General features: G+C 44.6%; 1 protein-coding gene across 1 annotated transcript in view; it reads left to right on the forward strand.

Annotated features, from left to right (window-relative positions):
- The window catches only part of LOC123950373 (aldehyde oxidase 4-like), a 113,765-nt gene that overhangs the window by 14,430 nt on the left and 76,386 nt on the right, over positions 1-22,949 (forward strand). Inside the window, exons 5-8 of the mRNA XM_046018192.1 lie at positions 5,529-5,613; positions 6,939-7,033; positions 13,337-13,463; positions 17,710-17,750. Coding sequence (XP_045874148.1) covers positions 5,529-5,613; positions 6,939-7,033; positions 13,337-13,463; positions 17,710-17,750 — 348 coding nt within the window. The remainder of the gene's footprint in view (positions 1-5,528; positions 5,614-6,938; positions 7,034-13,336; positions 13,464-17,709; positions 17,751-22,949) is intronic.

Below are 22,949 nucleotides of genomic sequence, written 5' to 3' on the forward strand. Positions count from 1 at the left end.
GCAAAGACCATTCTTCTGAGCATTGGTCTTAATCCCTGATACACATTACTATCACCTGGAGAGATTTTTTTTTTTTTAAAGATTTTATTTATTTATTTGACAGAGAGATCACAAGTAGGCAGAGAGGCAGGCAGAGAGAGAGAGAGAGGGAAGCAGGCTCCCCGCCGAGCAGAGAGCCCCATGCGGGACTCGATCCCAGGACCCTGAGATCATGACCCGAGCCGAAGGCAGCGGCCCAACCCACTGAGCCACCCAGGCGCCCCACCTGGAGAGATTTTTGAATGCTGATAATTATCTCTCCTTCCCGAAACCAATTAGATCAAAATCCCTGGGAGTGGGATTTTATTAGTCAGGTACTTTTTTCCCGAATGCGTTGTTCTAAGGAGACCTGCTCAACCAGGTTTGCAAATTCCAAGCACAAGATTCTTAGAATGCCATTCAATCCAGGTATCTATTCATAACAGCCTATGGAGGGACAATTTTTCCCAGAAAGTTGCCAAGAATTATTTATGCATCTCTGAACCTTTAGAAATTATTTAAAATTTTATGTAACTTAGATGTCATTATAGAGAATTGGGATGCTGTGTGGGTCGGTTGGTTAAGCAGCTGCCTTCACTCGGGTCATGATCCCAGAGTCCGGGATCAGGTTCCTTGCTTGGTGGGGAGCCTGCTTCTCCCCCTGCCTCTGCCTGCTGCTCTGCCTGCTCATTCTCTCTCTCTGACCAATAAATAAATAAAATCTTTTTTTAAAAAGATGTCATTATAGAGAATAAAATAAAAATTATATGCAGTGGTGCTTTGCTATTAATTTTCAATTAGTTCCTCATCCAAGAACTGGTGAGTTTTCAGCCCATTGTAGCTAAAGACTGTCCTCATCTTCTTTCTCTGCCCCGATTCTATACCATGTCTAAGTCTCTCGTGTCCTTATTATCTCTCACGGCCCTGTGGATGTCTGATTCATGGCTCTCTTGCACTCCACAGATGATTCTCGGTTCCTCCAGACGCCCGGTCCATTTAGCATTGTGTTTCCCCAGGGGCTGCTCCCACCGTCTCTCATTGCAAAGAGCCTCCTGTTCATCCTGTGGCCTCTAATCCAGGGGAACCTCCAGGTCTTCCTACATCCCCAGTCCAAGTGTCACCCAGCAGAGCATTTCTGCACCGGTGGACCAACAAAGTGGCAGGAGTCATTTTCTGATGGATGTCTGGGTTAAACACAGATCCTGTGCTAAGCAGAAACATAGACATCATAGAAAGAAAAGGAGGCTCCTTTATTTAAAGTTCCTCCCATCCTGCTGCTGTAGAGTTGTTGTCACTGCTTCTCACCTGAAGCAGTGAGGCCATTTCTGGCTTCTGTCTGGCTACCTACTCCGTGTGGTCACCTGCTTCCTGCCCTCCCCGGGTCCATCACACACCCAGATTTATCTTGGCATCACAAGGGCTGCTGCTCAGCCATTTTCCAGAAAAGAACATGATTAAAAAGGCATGAGGAGTATGTTCTGATTTAGTAGTTCAACCAAAATTAGGAGCTTAAAAGCTTCATATAGAAGGTAATATTAAGTGAAATATTGAAAGAAGAAAAGAGTGAGGTTCAGTATACTGAAGGGAAACCGCTAGGTTTCTGTTACGGGAGCCATAATCAGAGTGATGTTTCCTTAGAGGGCAGCCTCTGTTACTCGTATGGGGTGGACTGAAGATGGAAAGGGTCAGGGAAGACTCTGGAATTTGAACAGCTGCTGGGAAATTATGGCTCAGGCAAGAGGATGGCTATTGAAAAGGAGACCTGGATCCTGGAAATACTGTGAGAGAAGAAATGAATGGTAGAATTTGAAGATGGATCAGTGTTTGGATGAAGAATGTGAGAAACTGGACTTAGAACTAAATTTTGCAAAGCAGTTAATCATTGATGTCCTTAATGTAAAATGAAGAATCTGGCCAAAAGATATCAGAAAGGAATTAAAAAAAAAAAAGTAACCTATTCAGAGAGAATCCAATGCATAGCTGTTGATGACCAATCTTAAAAACTGAGAATTATGTGCAAAATAACCACAAAAAGTGGTCTATCATTACTCCTAAGAACAACAGGGAAAGACCTTTTTAAAAAATTTATGCCTAAGTACTTTATTGTTTTTTTGTTGTTGTTGTTGTTTTAAATTTTTTAATCTTTTATTAACATATCACAACACGCACCATAGTACATACCTTCCCCAATGTCCATAACCCAACTACCCTCTCCCTACCCCCTTCCCCCCCTCCCCGCAACCCTCAGTTTGTTTTGTGAGATTATGAGTCTCTTACGGTCCGTCTCCCTCCCGATCCCATCTTGTAGAAAAAGAACTTCTTAAGCACACAGATAGCTTTCCAGCTGCCTCATTTATTGTAAAAAGCAAGAAATTCATAGTTTCCTACTCTTTCCTGGGAGTAATTCTGCTCTTTGTCTCTTAACTTGTATATTCAGGAGAATATCAATCATTTCTGGAACATTCCACAAAGCTGAACTCTCAATCTCAAATCATATGATATTGTGATTCTATTGTTTTCCTCTCTAGGACCTATCCATTTTATTCTAGAGCATGAGGATGGCATGTTAATACCTAGAGGACGCCATCTACTACCTGGTATATGTTCAAGTGAGTAGAAAGTCATTATATTTAATACAAATTCAGGGATTCACCAACCTAAAGTTCCACATCTGCACAGCCCTGTGCTCACCAGGATCCCCGGACAACATGATTCCTGCATCTTTTTATCAAGGCTCACTGCTGCTATCCCCTATGGCAGTTGAGTCACTGCACATAAAAGGAAACATTCATGCAGGGGAGGAGAGAAAAGCTAAAGGAAGATGAAGGTGTGAGCAGAAGCTATGGCAGACACAGATCTCCAGTTTCTGGGGCCCTCAGGAATATAGATATACTAGGATTTGGGGTGAAACTTATCTAAGCCTGATTCATCCAATGTGTTTGTAACCTAGTTATACAAATGTTCCCACTTCCCTAAAGGATATTCTTTAGGCAACTTAAGCACTGTGGTATAGAGCTTTGAATCTAGCAGGAAGCAGAAAATACCACTAAGAATCTAAAATAACCATTGCAAAGCTGCAGCACTAAACCCCAGAAGATTTCATGTCACAAGAGAGGCTCTTGGGTTCTTACTCAGAGCTTTACTTTATCAAGCTTAATTTAGAAGCGTGGGTGGTTTCCCATGCCACCACAGATTAGAAGAAATCCCTACTCAGGTATCACCTTCCCTGGGAAATCTCCCTGAGGGAGCCTGGATTACCTACTGAATTGTTCACTCAGCATGAGAATTAGTGGGTACTTCCCACATTCCAGATTCTGTCTCTCCTTCCCGGTACCCAGTACAGACTTCTAGCATGGAACTTCCCAATCCCAGTCTCCCTGCCGAGCCATTGGCTTCTTGTGGGAAGACGGTCCCTGTCTTTGTATTTCTGTTTGCCTACTATCTAGTACATAAAATACACATAAAAGAGGCTCATTGAGTGTGTGCTGAGACCCAGCGTGTGGGAGCACACTATAAAGCAGTCAGGGAGTCAGAGAGGAAGAAGTCATACGTGCCTGCCTTCCTTGGAGTGATCATTCATTCCACAGACAGATAAGTAGTTGAGGGTCCTTTAATAGGACTTACTAGAGTATCAAGTCAACCCGAACAGTGATTGAGTTTAACATCATTAAAAATAATGGCAGAAACTCAAAATCCTTAGTCTGAAGAATGAAAGAGCTGAGGTCCAAGTGTGGGTGAGTCGGGATACAGGAAGTCCCCCAGGGAGGAAGGGCTGCACCTGTGAATGCTGGAAACAAAAGAAAACGAAAACACAGCTACTGGTCGGCCAGGACAGAATCCCTGTCCCCGTCCCCACACCCCCCCCCCCCCTTCAGTCTCCAAGCTGGGGCTTTGGATTTCCTCCCCTGCCCTGCCCCAACCCTCTGGCAGCTACTGTCACAAATCAGAGCTCCCCACACTGACCCTCTGCAAACCCACTTCCAGCTGATTTAGGCAGCTGGGATTAGAACCCCTGTGCAGCCCATCCAGGGGGCTGGCCCTGCTCGAAGTTCTGAAGAGCTGTGGAAAGAAGGAGTAGAGCCATTCAAGGGTCTGATGGAAGATGCAACCAGGGAAAATGGGATACGAGATGAAGACAGAATTCCCTACTATATAAGAGCTGGCCAACGTTGGAACAACTGCCTCCCTGATTCTGTTCCAACATCACCAACAGGAAGGGATGCTCAAAGCCAGCTTTCAAACTGTTTCACCATGACCATAAAGTCTATTTATGATGGGACCCAATACACACACACACACACACACACAGAGAGAGAGAGAGAGAGAAACTAAATTACCCAGGACACTTACCATTGTGATACAGCCTGAAATTTTCTGTTCTTCTTCTTCTGTTCTATTTATTTTAATTATGCTGGTCCCATCTGAATGAATTGATTTCATGCCTCACTACTGAGTCATGCTAGGCAGTTTCCAACACACCAAACAAGAAGCGATTTCTGTGGAGATGATCAGAGAATTCCTGTGTCAAAACCATGGTGATGCTGACCAGACCTCTGAGCTTCACATGCACCTCCTGATTCTGAATTTTTAGGGTTGCTGAGAACCCATGTATAGGCTCCAGAAGGAAGCCCTGTACTGGGAGAGTTTGGAGGTGACCTCTAGAGCTCCTTCCAAATCCAAAGACTGGGCTTTCCTGGGCCCCTACCATACACAGGTGTTATACTAAGAGTTATGAAGACAGAAAGAATTCCAACAAAGAGTACCTGTCCGGCTGGAGAGACAGGACATGCACACGGAGGGAGCTACATGAGAACTTCACAATTCTAAGCCAGAGCGGAGTCCAGACCTTGATGCCCTGAGTCCAGGAAGCTGAGAAAACTTGCACACCGCAGCGATCTGTAAGGCCTCACGGTCAGCAAATACTTGGTACCTATTAGTGAGAAGGTATGAAGGTCTCATCTACTACTACGCTTTCTCACTGGTAACCACGACAACAGGTATAACAGCAATAAATAGGTAACGTTCATTGAACAATATGAACTAGCTAACATTTAATTGCTTAGGACATGTGGCTTTATGTGAATTCTGATCTAGCACCAATCTTACGTGTTAGGTTATTGGTCCTCCAAGTGTAGTCGCTGGACTAGCAGGAGCAGCAGCATGTGGGAATTTGTTAGAAATGCACATTTGCACTGACTGAGAACTCTGAGCCAGGACCAACTGTTTAACAAGCCCTCCATTTAATTTGGATGCATGTGAAGTTTTGAGAACCACTGGGTTGGTAACAGTTTTGTCCTCATTGTTGCATGTGGTGATGAAACGTAGAAAGGTTGAGTAAACTTCCAAGGTCACCCAGCTAGTAAATGGTAGAAGAAGAGTTTGAACCCAGGCAGTCTGACTCCCCAGGATACTCTTGCCTTGAAGAGAGGAGACCACTCGCATTCTGCAAATGCCCAGGATTCCTTGGGCCTCACCTGCTCGCAGAATCTGATGTTGCTTACCTCTCACAGATCGGCTTCTTGAACCAATGGTGGGAAAACATGGCGCATTGAACACCACATCAATGGAGGCCGCGTACCAGGTGATACAGAACTGGTAAGTGGCTTACAAAAATGACTCGGGTTCCATTATTTGTGGTGGTAGGTTAAAGGTAAGCTTGGAGCACCTGGGTGGCCAGTTGGCTAAGTGTCTGACTCTTGGTTTCAGCTTAGGTCACGATGTCAGTGTTGTGAGATGGAGCCCTGTATCGGGCTCCACAAGACCTGCTTGGGATTTTCTCTCCTTCACTCTCTGCCCCCATGCATGCTCTCTCTCTCAAAAATCAAGCAATCAATCAATCAATCAATCTTTAAAAGTAAGCTTTTAAGAATATAGCTCAGAAGATGTGTGTGTACTCACACCCACTTTGAGTGGAATATAACCTGGAGATAAAGGTGACTCAAATAGGTTCCAGGTCTCCCCTGCCCTCTCTCTTTGAGGCAGCAGGGACCAGCAGGGCCCCTCTGCTGTTTTGAGGTGCTTTGTTGATGAGAATTCCCAATGCTCATTCCCCTTTTGCTACACTCTGGTCATGGTGTGTCTCTTGGATGAATGCCTCCAATTTCCCCCCAAAATACACTTCCTGAGAAGATCTCAGGAAATACTAAGGAAGGCTCTGGCCTAAAGGAAAAAAACTCTGAGTATCTATAACACTCACGACATTTTGAGATGTCAGAAAAACTTTTTAAAAACAAACATTAAGTTGTTTCCATTTCTGCCAAATACAGAATATACATTAAATTGCAGAAATATCTTTTATCTATTCATGTAAGTATGGGCATATACATATACACACGTATATATATATGTAGTATACACATACACACATATAATGCTTATAATTTAAAATTAAGTAGCTGGTCACTGAAGTAGGTTGCTGAGGAACCTGTGAAGTATTTCTCTCTGGTTGCTTCTGAGAATCAAGTTGAAAATACATTTCAGGACTGACATTCCTCTGGCCTGAACAGGGAATTTGATTATTGCCTGTTTATAGTGGCATCAATCCAGATTTCATCACTTTGATCCCTTTTGTACTTGGAACACTTTTCAGGTAATAGAATGTACTTTACTCAAGCAAAATGCTTATAAGGTTCTTAACCTGTGGGTTCAAGGCCGAGCGTGCAAAACCAATTTGCTGTCCAATAGAGCCTCCTGGGGGGTTGGGTTTTCCCCAAGGAGTATTTGTAACAGAGACTTGGATGACAGCTATCGCAGCCAGATGCCGCCTGCCGCTAGAGAAGATAGCAGACAGTAACTAGTCATCAGAAAATGTCTTCGAACAGACAGAAACACAATCTTTTCAGTTCTCAAAACTGCTGCATCTTAAAAATTTTATTTTTCTTCAGTATGTTCTTTCATGTTGGTTCCATACTATTCTATAGGTTTATCTCTATCATGCATACACCAGCTGTGGGTCTCGTGAAGCTTGGCATCTTCACCCTCCAAATTCGGGAGTTAAACATGTACGGAACAATTGGTAGGACAACTTGCAAGCAAGAATTTAATCCATGGAATCTGATAGGACGCTGGCAGAAATTATGAAAACTCTTCATGCTGTAGCAGGAAGAAAGCTGTAGAGGAATTTTACCAGCAGAGTTAATGAAGAAGAGAGGAATTGCCATTATCCCTGTAAAATGCTCAGTTAGGTATCCAGAGACATTTTATTATCAGGTGATTTTCAGAAATGCTTCTAAGTCTGAAAACAATTTTCCAAGGGCCTATAATAAAAGATCTTTCGATAATACTTTTTAGAGAATTGTCAACTCCCAAAGTTTTGGTGCTGGTTTGGCAAATTGTTTCCATTTGCTGTAACAGCCACATGCTATGGTGAATGATCAATTACTGACGACAAAGAAGGTGTGTAAGGAAAACTGATACTAAAAACACCGAAGTTCTAACCACAGATACTTTTGAAGACTACCTTAAGTCGCAATCCCACTGAACAGCTGTTGTGTAACGCTTAAGTATGGCTTCCTGGAAGGCTTATATAACCTGCAATACTAGCCCTGCACCACCTACACTTGGCTTTTCAGTGATTACAGCCACACGATGGTGAAATTGTTGATTTCTCTTTAGGGCTTCTCATTATAGGCTGTAAGATAAGCCCTTGCTTTAATTCTCTCATTATTCCTCTGCCTAGCACAAGTCATAAATGTCTAGATGGGTAGGTGGGTGGGTGGATGGATGGATGGATGGATGGTTGGTGGGTGGGTGAATGGATTGTTACATAAATGAGAAGGTGAGGCAGCTTTGGGGGGCATCAGTCTTCCTTTCTAATGTCTTTGAAATTGCTTTACTAATTCTAGAAAAATAAGGTCCATGTTGTGGTCTTTCCTACAAAGGCACAGTGGAATCACTGGAAAACTACAGGGAAGATACCAACAATTCTGGTAGCGATTTGTGCCATGGAAATCAAGCAAATGCTGATTCCTGAAAGGCAACATTAATGACTGGGATTTTAGAACAATTTTTTTAACTGAGTTTCGTGGGATTGTACTAGATTATCAGGAAAAAAGTCAAAAATATATAAACACTGCTACATGGAATATTCAGGGACTCTGTGCCAAAGAGATGAAAGTCTACAAGATGCTTCTCTTGCTTTTAGCCATCACCTTCCCATGGGTGGCCCTGGGAAATGGAGCAACTCCAAAATTTTAAATTGCCCCAGGTGGATTTATGTGTCTTCTTCAGCAATCTCATTTATCTCTAGATGCTTTGAAAACACAATCCTTACTTTAAACAGAGATTTCTTTGAAAAGCTTAATTAACCACACCCAGAACTGTGATTGTAACCAACCATTAAGTTCAGGGAAGACAATAACCAGGTTAGTTTTTTTCCCTCAAATTAATGTATGTGTATATTTATTAATGAGTCCAAAGTTGCCTGTCATCTGCCCTTCAGTCATACTTGTATCCCAGAACTTTTTACCCGACAAGATTCTACTCGCTCAAGACATTTTCCCTTCAGCTCTGAAGAGACGTTAACTTGGGATTAAAGATGAATGAATTGCACCCACTTGGTGAAATCTGTATTTTAATGAGAGATTTCTAGAGCGGTGCCTAAGTCTCCATGTTTCCCCAGTTTAGGAACCTCTGAAGGCATTCAGAGCCCCACCGAACACATGCTTGGACAAGGGAATGCCAACCATCCCTTATATCTGGACACATAGAAGCTGCTTAGTATACCTTCTTTCAAGGACACGTTGTTAAAATTTAAATTTTAGTGGCCAACGTTTTTTTTCTGAATGAAAATAGCTTTACTGCTTTTTAAATAAATAATATCTTTTTTATAATTATATAAATAATATGCTTATTGTGACTGTAAAACATGTTCACCGATGTGTTAATATCCTTTTCTATACTGCTCAATGCATATGTACATGTCTGCATAACTTTCCACACTAGGGTTTACTTTTTACCTGCTGTATGTAGTTGTGGGCTCATTTTAAAAGGGTTTGGCTTTTCTGTTGTGCTTTGTTTTAGAGAGAATAGGGCCTCCCCGCTCCACACACAGCCCCGCAGGTAACCAGTATTAATAGCTTGTTAACATCCTTCCATTTCTTTCTCCATATTTACATAATCATGAGCAAATATTCACCTACATAAATGGAGTTGTGGCATACAATATCTTAATGCTTTTATGTGAGAATATTCCCTCATCTGCTACTTTCTACCATTCGTCTTCACCTCGTGATTGAGTAAATTGAAACAAGCTTAGTATCAAGCTGAGTGGGGAAACAGTAGCTCAAAGGGAACTGTAATGAGGTTGGGGTGACAAAACCTCTGTGCCTCCCTTGGAAACCACGTTATACACATTCCCTCTCAAGTCACCTGTCATCTGCTCTCAGTCAAGAAAGACAAAACCCAGAGCCACTCAACTCTGCACACCTTCACCGGGCACCTGCAGTGAGACTGATGACGTAACGAAGGCAATGGGTTGCAGTCAAGGGATCTGCTCCTGGGAGGTCTGAGTTTGCGCCCTGGTCCTGGGTGTTTAATGGCTGTGTGACCCTGACAGGTCTCCAGCTCTCATCTGTTTCCTCGTCTGCAAAATGGGATTACAGTAGTCAACCTCACAGCATTATCAGGTAGATTAAATGAGATAATACATGTGGAAAGCATTTTTTGGTTATGAAGTGTGTTCGATAGTGAGGGACATATATAAAGGAAGTATAAATCTTACCCAAATTGATGAGATTAACGCAAAGGGAATGTTGCAGTGCTGGGGCAGCTGGCTGCTAAAGGGTAGGGCCATATACCCTCACGACCAAAGGCAGTAACTCCTCTAGATGGGAAATGCGCTCACACACCAGCTTCATCCCATTGGTGGAGTGACACCCTTCCATCCGTGAAAAACCCCAAGGGAAGGCCCTTGACCTAGGTCATACCCACAGGTGAAGGCTGGGCCCACTGGAATAGAGCAGGCTTAAAATGCTATCTGTCGGGGCGCCTGGGTGGCTCAGTGGTAAAGCCTCTGCCTTCGGCTCAGGTCATGATCCCAGGGTCCCGGGATCGAGCCCTGCATCGGGCTCTCTACTCGGCGGGGAGCCTGCTTCCCTTCCTTTCTCTCTGCCTGCCTCTCTGCCTACTTGTGATCACTATCTGTCAAATAAATAAATAAAATCTTTTAAGAAAAAATGCTATCTGTCAAAAGTGAGGTCCCTTTAACAGCTGGACTGTTCAGGAAAGCCTTTCCCGACCCCCAGGTCCAAGGGCATTCCTATAAGCAAACAGTAACTACCGTATAACATAAAAGCCCAAGCAAGAAAGCAGAGTCATGCTCGTGAGGATATGGCTGAATGTGCACAATTACAAAAATAACTATAGACATTTTACTACACATATCCTCAGACCTACTGCTTTCCCTGCTAAGAGTTAACAGCTTCACTGAGAGGTAATTCACATACCATAAAATTCACCCCATTGAAAGCACATAATGCAGTGTTTTGTAGCATAATCGGAGAGTTGCATAGCCCGCACCACAATCTAGTTCTAGAATGTTTTTATCACCCCGAAAAGAAACCCTGAGTCCACTGCCACTTAGGAATTTATCCAATGAACATATTCACAAGAATTTCTTGGCCAAGGCATATATGCAAAGACACTCACTACAAGGAGATTTTGATACAAGAATTAAAAAAAAAAAAAGAATGCCTTATTTGGGACTTCTTTTTTTTTTTAAGTTTTTTTTTAAATTTTATTTATTTATTTGACAGACAGAGATCACAGGTAGGCAGAGAGGCAGCCAGAGAGAGAGAAAGGGAAGCAGGCTTCCCACTGAGCAGAGAGCCCGATGCGGGGCTCGATCCCAGGACCCTGGGATCATGACCTGAGCTGAAGGCAGAGGCTTTAACCCACTGGGCCACCCAGGTGCCCCTATTTAGGACTTCTTAAATAAGTTATGATACATCTATATAATGAACTACTGGGAAGATATAAAAACAAATGAGGTAGACCTATATACGTCGATATGGAAAATTATGTAAGAATTGTTTATAATAGGGGCGCCTGAGTGGCTCAGTGGGTTAAAGCCTCTGCCTTTGGCTCGGGTCACGATCCCAGCGTCCTGGGATCGAGCCCCACATCGGGCTCTCTGCTCAACAGGGAGCCTGCTTCCCTTCCTCTCTCTCTCTCTGCCTACTTGTGATCTCTGTCTGTCAAATAAATAAATAAAATCTAAAAAAAAAAGAATTGTTTATAATATACCTTTTAAAATTATTTTGGAATATTTATAACATTCATAAAAATAAATTCTAGAGGGAATTACAAGAAACTGATGTCAGCAGTTACTTTTAGGAAGAGGAGCAGGACTGATGAGTGGGCAAGGGGTCTTTCATTCTTCATCTCATGCCTTCTTGTATTTGATTTTTCTAGGTACATGTTAATAATCCCTTCTATGGAAACCTTGAAGCCAGATGTAGTCTGGAATTCTGAATTTTTTTTTCTTTTAAAAGATCATGTCTGTGTTACACATATTACGTAAGATCTTCAGTGGCGTCTAGAGCAACATACGCTATTTAAACGTGTTAATATTTCTGCAGTGAATTGTATGGTTATTCACTCTAAGTGGAATTTTTTTAAAGACTATGAATCTTATCGTTGGATGAGATTGAATCAGATTTGTGCACCAAATTGGTTTTCAGGGCCTTTTGGAATTTCAGAATTGCAGTTAAGGGATTGTGGACTTACAGCAGCACTAATTGATTTTTCTTATAATAACAGGGTGTGGGTGAGTGATGAAATCATGCACCACTTTTGTCTTTATATGTTACTTTCTCTTATCCTTACTTATCTGCATGTTTTTTCCTCTGCAGAAACAGCTGAGGGTAATGTGTGCAGAGCAATAAGGAGAACAAACTCACTAGGACAGATGGTGGGTCCCTAAATGACAACTAAAGACAGAGAGTCTGAAATCCAGCAAAGGACAATAAGGTCTAAATTCTACAGGTTGCTAAGAGTTTGGGTCCATCTGTTATGGCTTTGCAGAATGGGTAAAGCAGGGTGAACAGCTCTCCTTGTTGAAATCAATCACATAGTAGAAGAGACTCAGAGGGGAGAACAGTGCCCAACAAACATTCAAACTATGACTAGTTCGTGCTGCGGACACCAGCCAGAGGACTGTGAGACAGCTCATGACCAAAGTCAAACAATATGGTACACATTTGGGCTTTTCCTTCTCAATTTTCTGAGAAGAGCAAAAACACTTTTGCTATTCACAGGTGGTACACACCTTTGAATGAAACCATTTGTCCTGTCCCTAACAGCATGAAGCTGTGGCTTTATTCCAGGGGCTTTGAGTAACTTGCCTTCTTGTTAGGAACTCCCGTCAAAGATTCTGGTACAGGTGGCAGGAAGAACAGAGTTCTCGCTTTTATTTCCAGGCTGCTGCTCTGGTTCATGTCTAACAGATGGATCTGTATTGGTTGCTCGTGGGAGAACTGAATTGGGACAAGGTGTTAAAACCAAAATGCTGCAGGGGACAGAGGTAGTTTCAGTTTTGCCATCGGCCAAAATTAGACTTTCTAACATATTACCAGGCACCGTATTATACTGCTTTGGGGCTTTGTGATACAGTGACAAAACCGCCCACAAGGAGCTCATTCTGGATTACCGGGAAGTAAGCCAGCTGGGACTTGGAAAGTGGGCTTTACCTCCCTTTTCTGTTACCAAAACTCCCCTTCCCCAGGGACTGGTGCCTGTCTTCCCTCTGGCAGAAGGTCTGTAACTTCTCATGGGCTCCTAAGTCCAAGTGTTAGGCTGCCAACGTTCCCTATACATAATTAGTGCCCTAAACTCAGACTCCCTCATGCCAGACAACCTGTTCTTTGCTCCATCAAAGGTCTACTTTCTCATGGTCACCCTCCACAAAGGCGACCCGTGGTAGAGGTAGGGCCCCTCCTCTAGAATGTTGCCTATCCAGCAGGCCTCTCTGCGGGCCGGGGAAGGATGGAGAATCTGTGCTTTCTCTCTGTAGGATTCCCCTTTCCACAATAAAGCTTGTTTTAACCCCATGCCATGTGACGTTGTGGGATTTGTTCTGACCTGTGGCACTTGAGAGGTTTGGGTATAGGGAAACACTTCCCATTTTAAAACTTTAAAACTCTTTATAAAAATTTTGGTTTGGAAATATCTATTTGATATCAAATATCTATTTGATATCTATTTAATAGAAGCTCCTTATCACTTTCGGAAGAGAAGAGAAGCTTTTCTAATAGGTTTAGATTACTGTCCGCGTTTCACTTTGGACCAGCGTGTTTATTCCATCTGTGTTCCTGTGCAGGGGCCAGCCATGAATTAAAGGCGCCGATGTCTTCCATACGCCTTGGCGAGACGGATACCGCGACAGCGCCCAGCACAATTCCCATAGCAGCCTTGCTGGTGCAGACCGCAATGGAAGCACCGTGCAGGTGAGGACTTTAATGATGCCCAGCCTTCTCGTAGGTCTCAAACCCTTTCCAGAGGAGCCTTCTGCTCCATCCTAGAGAATTTTCCCACTGCTTTTTCCCATGAGCCCTGAGGTCACAGATGAGGTCCCTGAGACGTGGAGAGTGTAAGTCCCTTGCATGATGAGAAGAAGCAGAGCCCTTCCATCCCAGGGACGTCTGACTCCAGAGCCCAAATCTCTTCAAACCACACTGCCTTGCTCTGGGCCCAGTCCAGGGATAGTTCCTGGGCTTGCTGCTCTGGACAGTGGTTTTCATGGCCTCGTTAAGGATTCAGCAAATCATAAAGAAGCCTTAACGTAAAGCAAATAAAAGTAGAGCTGTTTGGGTTGGGCTGGGCAGATAGGGCTCACATTCTGTCTGGCTTACCTCTAGCCCCCTTCCTTGCCCCCGGATGGTCTCGGGAGCCCACCTCGGCCCCTCTTCTGCAGGGACTCCCAGCCCAGCCTTGTGGTCTTACATTCTTCCCTTCCCTCGACTGTTACTCTGCTTTGCCGCCTCTTTGCTCCTCCTTTACCTCCTACCTCAGCAGAAGTCCTTCCTCCTTCCAAGACAGACACTCACAGGCTTACAGTACTGTACCCTCCTTCCTCCTCTGAGGGTCCATTCTGTCAATTATCCCTATTTTCAGATCTTTCTTCTGGTTCAATGAGCCAGAAGAAAGTTACAAATACGTTCAACTTCCCCTGATCTAATAAAAAACAAATCAAACGACACAATTGACTTCTGCCCTCAAAGTCCCAGAGACTGATAGACAAATAAGCTCATTTTCCCTTGGGTGCTTCAGCTTCAAGCCCTGCTGCAGAATATTGTCCATTACATGGGAATATACTTGGAAATTTCTTTGCATAAACTGGAGGTAAGAAGGGGAGGTTTTCCATAAGCTAGAGCTTTATCCTTATCCCAGGCTTTCTTGAGTTTGGGTAGTTCCCTTGTGGGCAGTGCCCCAAGCTTTTTTTCATTAACCTGGGAGGAGGAAGAGTCAGGGGTCAAAGAGGAAGGAGACAGAGTGTGTGCTTAGCAGCCTTCTCCCAGGAGAGGAGACCCAGCAAGGCCTCTCACCTCTCTAGCCTCCCTTTGATAGGGGCAAGAGAGCATTTAAAGCTGAAGTTGTCCCTAGGAAAGCCCTTCTCACTGAAATGTCCTCACAATGAAAGCCGTAACCAATTAAATATCCTTAGCCTTTGGCCTATTTTGGTAGCCAAACTCCTTCCTTTTAGAGGGGGACAGGGACAAGGGGAACTCTGGATTTCCCTTAGCCTATAGAACATCGCTCCTATCTGAACCTTTAGCCATCTCTGTTGCAGGATTCTTGGGCTGGCTTCCCCCAGTTAATTACATGATGCCCCCACGAGGATCTCAGAGCCTGAAAGCTCCCACCCCACTCTTAAACCACATGATGCAGTAGCTAACCTGCACTGCTAAAAATCTGCAAACAAGACTCCAAGAACTCGTTTCATAATCAGCTTGTCTGGATTATATCTTGAGCTATTCTCAGCATTTTGGAATATCTACATAACAAATCAGCAGTGGGGGCTGCTCACCTTCTCTGAAAGGACAGGGGAGCTAGCAGATGATGGTCAGTGGATTCCCTTAACCTTGATGAGCCTCTAGACCAGGAGCAAGTGTAAAAGGAATGTCTTCTATCCCTTCAAACAAGAGAGAGACTGTAGCCTCTAATACCTACTCACACGGTTAGATAGGAGGGATCTTTCTATACCACCATCACTACAATCCCTCAACCAAGAAGCAGGCTAAGTTCACAGCACTGTAACTTTCCCTGGCAGCCTTCCTTCCTGAAGCCACCCACACCAGTGAGAGGGCCACCCCAAACTTCCAAAAGTGAAATCTACAGGCTGAAGGGAGCAAAGGCAGGGCATCCCTGCTAGCCAAGTTCGGGATGCTGAAGCAGAACGCCGGTACTGTTTCCTTACCACCTCCCCTTCTAATTTTTCCCCTACCCCGTATGAGGCACAAAGGCATCCCCTGAACTTCCTCAGCCCCTCCAGCGTGCAGCCACAGATCCATCCGCTACCTGAAGCCAAGCTCACAGATGTCAGTGTAAATGGAAATTAACCCATTCTGTAGGACTGACATAGCCAGCCCTCTCCGTGGCTTGATGATTTGATGTGTCTCCTCATCCAACTTTCTAGGGTCCACCCTCCACTCCCTCCTGTCAAGCCAATTCTACTCCAATTTCTCAGGAACTTTTGTAGCGTTCATCTTTCCTATTAAAGGCAGCTGAAATTTTATGCAATGTCACATGAGGGGTTTGAGACCTGGGGGGTCCCATTTTTAATATGGGATTAATTTTAATAAGCTCATAAGCTTGAAGGCTCTGGAGAATCTAAACTTCCATTCGATTTTTCCATCTGGTTTTAAAGTTTTAAAGACCAGGTTGATTTTTTTTTTCTGTCTCTAATCAAATCAGATTTGTGGCTGACACCCAGATCCCCTTCATCAGCCCATTTTTACCCACAAAAAGTATAGTGTTCACTATACTGTACCTCCTAGACAAAGATAGAAATTGTTTCTTCCCTTTGTCCTCTCCTTTCCCTGGGGTAAAATTTCTCAGGTGAGCATCCGAGTAGAGTTTTTCAATCTACAGTTCACTGCTTATTAGAGGATCATAGAGTTAGTAGACTAGTTACAACCACCATTTTTTTAAGTGAGTAGAATATAATACATTAACATAAAAATATGAAAATGCTATACACATCATAAAGGAAGTGATTTGTTTCTTAAATATCTGTGTGTGCATGTGTACCTACACACGTGTTGTGTAAGCGAGTGTACTGATAAAATGTAAAACCTGTATCTTACATCGAATTGTGGCTTAAAATTTGAGGAAACACTGCCTTGACGTGTCCACATCCTATATCCAGGTCAAGTGCAATCCCAGTAAATTTGTCACCTATACAACATAGCGTGATACATTCTCTACTTTAGTCCCAACAAATGTCATGAACTTTTTTTTAAAGACCTTATTTATTTATTTGACAGACAGAGATCACAAGTAGGCAGAGAGGTAGGCAGAGAGGGAGAGAGGAGGAAGCAGGCTCCCTGCCGAGCAGAGAGCCTGATGCGGGGCTTGATCCCAGGCAAAGGCTTTTACCCACTGAGCCACCCGGGAGCCCCTGCCATGAACTTTTTTAAAAAAGATTTTTATTTATTTATTTGAGAGGGAGAGGGAGGGAGAAAGACAGCAAGAGTGCAAGAGCAGGGGGAGGGAGAAGCAGGCTCCCTGCCGAGCAGAGAGCCAGACAGGGGACTCGATTCCAGGACCCTGGGATCATGACCTGAGCCGAAGGCAGACACTTAACCAACTGAGCCACCCAGGTACCCTAAGCATCATGAACTTAAATCCATTCTAGAACAAGTTTCAGAAGAAGTAACTTTTCCACATGAACAGTTTCATAAAAGGACAGGCTGCTCAGAAATTTGGGTCTTGTATTGTCACTTAAATTAAATTTTTTCTTCTTTTAAAGAACCTTTATCAAAATAAAAATTTAAATGTCATGATACATTTTGCCAGAATATATTTTCATATCATTAAAATCATCTGTTTCAGAAAAGGCATAGCTCTATGTGGAATAGATCCCAGAGTTCTAGACTAGATAAAATCCTATGAAATTCCATAAACAAGCCTGAATGCCACTGGAACTATGCAAGCCTGTGAAGGTGACCCATGATTCCTGCATTCTCTTCCTCCAGAGAGCTTACAAGAGTGACAGCTATTACTTATTCCAGACCCTAGAAATAAGGGTATTAGTGGTAGAAGGACTTCCTTTCCAAGGACTGTGGCCTTTTGAAATCCACACAGGGAAAAGGCCGTAATGATGATCACAATCTCTTTCCACCTGCTCACCCAACCCCATGCCTGTCTGGGCCATAGGACAGAGGAGAGTGGAGGGAACCCCAGTGGAGAGCTGGGATTGTGAACCTGTCATGTATCCTTTCCTTCCCTTTGGCTGTGGGAGGCATTTGTATCCAGGACCCTGTTCCTCCCCATGCCTCTTCACCTCGTGAAGCCTCCCAGCCCTGGAGACTCGGCGCAGTGGGCTTGCATCTGCGTACGCCCGTCGGTAAATGGTTGAGGCGTGGCGCTGCTAGGCCTGGGCCTGGAACTGAGGACCTCTGCCACCTGTAGCCACCCGACCCTCGGCAGGACACTTGGAGCACGGGGACCTCATTTCCCTGTGTTTGGCAGGAGTCAACAGAAGGGCCCCGGTGACATCATGCAGAAAGCAGGTGTGAAGAATCACAGCCGTAGACTCCCTCCTGCCTGCCCGCAGCCCCCTGGCCTGCCGTGTGTGTCTCTGTGTGTGGGGGGGGGGGGGGGGGGGAATGCCGGGGGGAATTTTGGGACGTGCTGGTGAGCCCGTGCGCCTCCAGCTGCGGAGAACTGACTGCTGCTGAGAACATGCCTGGCCAGGGTCATTGCTGTAGGACCGGACTGAACCAGTGGAGCTGGGTTAACGAGCCACCTGCTAATGTCCTTGAAAGCCCTGGAAGGCCTTCCTGAGCCAAAATAACTGCCCCACCTGCCTGCTAATTCCCAGCCTTAGTCACACTCGCGGCTCGAGGGTTATCTGAGGTGCGTTACATGAGTCGTGGCATGATGGATCGGTTGGGCAACAGTTGAGTTACAGTATACATGAGTAAGGAGGTTCTGTAAGTCCCAGTCAAAAGCCTTTGATGGCTTCCCTTGCACCAACAATAAAACACATCATTCTTAATGTGGTTCCGGGATCCACCCTGCCAACCTTTCCTAAGGCTCCTTGTGCCATGATTACACACTTCGGCCAACACAGCCTTCTCCAGATCCTTGAACATATCCATCTTCTCCCTTCCTCAAGGCCTTTGCCGACATCACCCGCATAAGTCAGGAATTCTCTAGAAAACCAGAACCAACAGGATGCATACGTGGATGTTTGTGTACATGTATGTGTCTGTGAATAACGAATACAAGCGTACACATCCATCCATGTAGAAGCATACACATACACGTTCGTGTAAATATACACACATCCATGTACACGCACACACACACACACACACAGATAAAGATGCTTATTTTAAAGAACTGGTTCACATAATCACCGAGGCTGACAAGTCCAAAATCCAGGGCAGGCTAGCAGGCTAGAAAGTCAGGTAGGATCTCTATGGTACAGCTTTGAGACAGAATAGTTCCTTCTTCTCTGGAAAAGCTCAGTTTTTGCTCTTAAGACCTTCACCTGATTTGGAGGCTTGCCCAAGTTGTCAAAGGACATCTCCGTTACTTAAAGTCAGCTGATCACAGCTGTTAATCACTTCTACAAAATACGTTCACAGTAGCATTAGAGTACTGTTTGACCAAGCTACTGGGTACCATAGCCTAGCCCCGCTGATGCACAGATGTAACCATCATACCCCCTCCCTGCTGGGGTTTCCCCTCCCTCTGTGCCTCCCTTGATTGTAGCCTTCTCACCTCTTACATGTCCATGTAAATATCACTTCTTCAGGAAGCCAGCCCTGTCCCCTCACCTTACATAGGTACCACAGTCGTTCCTCCTTTTTCCTCTGTTGCTCTGTCCTGATTCTAAGTCCATCTTTGTGTCTGCTTATGTCCTGGCTGTCTCTCTCCCTCCTGGATCTACACTCTGTCCCACTATCCAGGCACGGCCGAGGAGAGTCTGGCCGCCCCTGCAGGGGTGCTCTAACCCACAGATCATCTTTGGGTACAGGAGGAAAAGGCTCCCTTCCTCCAGGTGGATGTGCCTGGGAGTGAAGTGGGGCCTGACTTTCACCCCATTGCCTGGAAACCCTTGTTCAGGAGTCAACCTGTACAGCCAGGCAGGATGGGAGACAGTGAGTGGTCTCAACAGAGGACAGGGCGGGGGCACCTGGGTGGCTCAGTGGGTTGAAGCCTCTGCCTTCAGCTTGGGTCATGATCCCAGGGTCCTGGGATTGAGCCCCGCATTGGGCTTTCTGCTCAGTGGGGAGCCTGCTTCCCCCTCTCTCTGTCTGCCTCTCTGCCCATTTGTGATCTCTGTCTGTCAAATAAATAAATAAAATCTTAAAAAAACAAAACAAACAAAAAAAACAGGACAGGGCGAATGAGTGTCCCTGACTCAGCTGAGCGGGGAGCAGGTTCTGGGATGCTTAGATTTCCTCAGGAGAGGACAAGATGCAAAGAGGGGAGGAGCTTGGGGATGAGGAAGCAGAACTCAGGATTGGGGGTTGGGGGTGGGACTCAGCAGTGGGGATGCCTCTGTCACCATATTAGGGGGTAGCCAGAGAGGAGAAGCCTACACGGTGAGAGAAAGAGGTCAGTGAGGAACACCCCTTGACAGGAAAAGGAGGAGAGGTTGGGGGCATCAATGGCAATTGGCAATTGGCAAGGACATAGAAACATATACCATACACCATATACCATATACCATATAGAAACATATACCATCAGAATTAGAATAGGCCCCTGGGACATCTACCCAAGAGACTCTCAATGGCAGGCCCCATCCACCAAGGGGACACATTGAATCTCCAGGGAGGGCCACGTGTACCTTGAAAAAGCATTGACTCTAATAGTATTAAAGTTCTCTAAGTTTATATTTTGGGGAAAAACCTTTTAAAGTCTATTACTTTCTGAATTTGAAGTACAGAAAATAAGCCCCTGGCACTGGCCTGACTGGAAGTGTAATCAGAAAGCAAGATGTTGTTACGCTGAAAAAAAAAATAAATTAAAAAAAAGAAAGAAAGAAAGAAAGATGTTTCTAAAACTTCATGTCTTTTTTTTTTTAAATAAAGATTTATTTATTTATTTATTTACTTATTTGAGAGAGGACACAAGTAGAGGGGAGGGGCAGAGGGAGAGGAGGAAGCAGACTCCCCATTGAGTGGGACCTGAGGCTTGATCGCAGGACCCCGAGATCCTGACCAGAGCAGAAGGTAGACGCTTAAACACTTAACCAACTGAACCATCCAGGTGCCCCCCTTCCATACATTTTATTTTATTTTATATTTTAATTTTTTAAAAAGATTTTAATTTTTCATTTGACAGAGAGAGACAGCAAGAGAGCAGACACAACAGGGGGAGTGGGAGAGAGAGAAGCAGGCTTCCCACCCAGCAGGGAGCCCAATGCAGGGCTCCATCCCAGGATCCCGGGATCACGACCCAGCTGAAGGCAGACACCCAACAACTCAGGTGCCCCCCTTCTGTACATTTTATTCTTTTCTTTTTCTCCCTTTGTACATATTAGAGGCTCAGTTCCTGCTCTGGATAATCTCCGAAACTGGCCGGCTTTGCCAGCCCCACCCACACCATCCCCTGGGGCATCTGCTGCCACGTGGCAAGCTGGGCCAACTTCTGAACTGCTCCCTCCTCCAGAATGGAGCTCCTCGGGGGCCCAGATAGTTCCCACAGTCGAAACCAAGCTCTGCAACAGACCTCAAAGCTACCTGTGAGTGGGTCATGAGTGACAGTGGAAAATGTCATCCTCTTAAAAAGAATAAGCCCACGGCAGGCAGTGATGCAGACGAGGCCAGAGACTATCAGTGAGGACTGACACATGTTTAATCAATGGTGTGTTTATTCCACTAACATTCGTGGAGGCCCCTTGTCGATCAGTTGCTGAGCCGGGCCGGAGGACAGAGCAGTGAACAAGACAGAGAGATCCACTCAGTGCCTTTCCAGTGGTCTCTGGCCGGCTGGTCGAGGGATGGAAGGGAGGGTGATCCCTTCAGATGCTTTTCTAAACCAGGTCAGTGTGCCTACCCCACCACGGGCTGAGTGTCTCAGAGTATGTTTATTAAAAGTCCTCCTTTTTGGGGCGCCTGGGTGGCTCAGTGGGTTCAGCCTCTGCCTTCGGTTCAGGTCATGATGCCAGGGTCCTGGGATCGAGCCCCGCATTGGGCTCTCTGCTCAGCAGGGAGCCTGCTTCCCTCTCTCTCTCTGCCTGCCTCTCTGCCTACTTGTGATCTCTGTCTGTCAAATAAATAAATAAAATCTTAAAAAAGAAAAAAATCCTCCCTTTTCATTTTTAATGTCCCTCAAAAGAGATTCAGGAATGTGTCTGGGGTTTTCTGGGTTCCTCACTGTAACAGATACTATGATGGCAATTGGCAGGGAGAGAGTCCTGGCCCCACATTTGACAATGAAAAGCCAATTCAAATGGCTGTGTGATGGTTTTCAGACCCAGTGTGGGCTCCGTCCTAGTCTTGTTTATTCTCTGCAACTCCTTCAGAAATGCTTAACATGCATGGGGACAGGGAACATAGTTAGTTTAAAAGTAAATTCAGAGACTTCCATCCCCCCACACTTCGTCTTTTGATATATCACATCAGATTCAGATCTCCACACCTCCTACCTTGCAAAGAGTGGCCGCTTGTCTTTAAAGAACTTATCAAACTCAACATCCAAAGAACAATTAATCCAGTCAAGAAATGGGTAGAAGACATGAACAGACATTTCTGCAAAGAAGACATTCACATGACTAATAGGCACATGAATAAATGCTCAACATCACTCGGCATCAGGGAAATACAAATCAAAACCACAAAAAGATACCACCTCCCACCAGTCAGAACGGCTAAAATTAATCACTCAGGAAACAACAGATGTTGGCGAGGATGCGGAGAAAGGGAAACCCTCCTACCCTGTTGGTGGGAATGAAAGCTGGGGCAGCCACTGGAAAACAGCATGGAGGTTCCTCAAAAAGTTGAAAATAGAGCCACCCTACAACCCAGCAATCACACTACTGGCTGGCTTTTATCCTAAAGATAAAAATGTAGTGATCTGAAGGGGCACGTGCACCCGAATGTTTATAGCAGCAATGTCCACAATAGCCAGACTATGGAAAGAGCCTAGATGTCCACTGACAGATGAATGGATAAAGATGTGGTATATATATACAATGGAATACTATGCAGCCATCAAAAAATGAAATCTTTACCATTTGTAATGATATGGATGGAACTAGAGGATATTATGCTAAGCAAAATAAGTCAGAGAAAGACAATTTTCATTTTATCTCATTCACATGTGTAATTTAAGAAACAAAACAAAGGACCATAGAGTAAGGCAGGGAAAAAATAGGAAGTCATCAGAGAAGAAGACAAACCATAAGAGATTCTTAAATATGGGGAACAAACTGAGGGTTGCTGGAGGGGAGTGGGGGGATGGGGCAACTGGGTGATGGGCAATAAGGAGGGCACGTGATGTAATGAGCACTGGGTGTTATACACAACTGATGAATCACTGAACCCTATCTCTGAAACTACTAATACACCATAGGTTAATTAATTGAATTTAATAAAATTTAAAGTAAATTCACAAGTCCAATAGAACGCTTTCATTCCAAAAATGAGTTATCCATGAGAATTTGCAAATAGGGAGCTAAAAATCTTTCTACATTTATCAGAAGGGAATATAGATTTTAAAAGATTGAGAATGGTGCTTCCCATCCAGGT

This window comes from Meles meles, chromosome 9, assembly GCF_922984935.1.
Source record: "Meles meles chromosome 9, mMelMel3.1 paternal haplotype, whole genome shotgun sequence".
NCBI classification, from domain to species: domain Eukaryota; kingdom Metazoa; phylum Chordata; class Mammalia; order Carnivora; family Mustelidae; genus Meles; species Meles meles.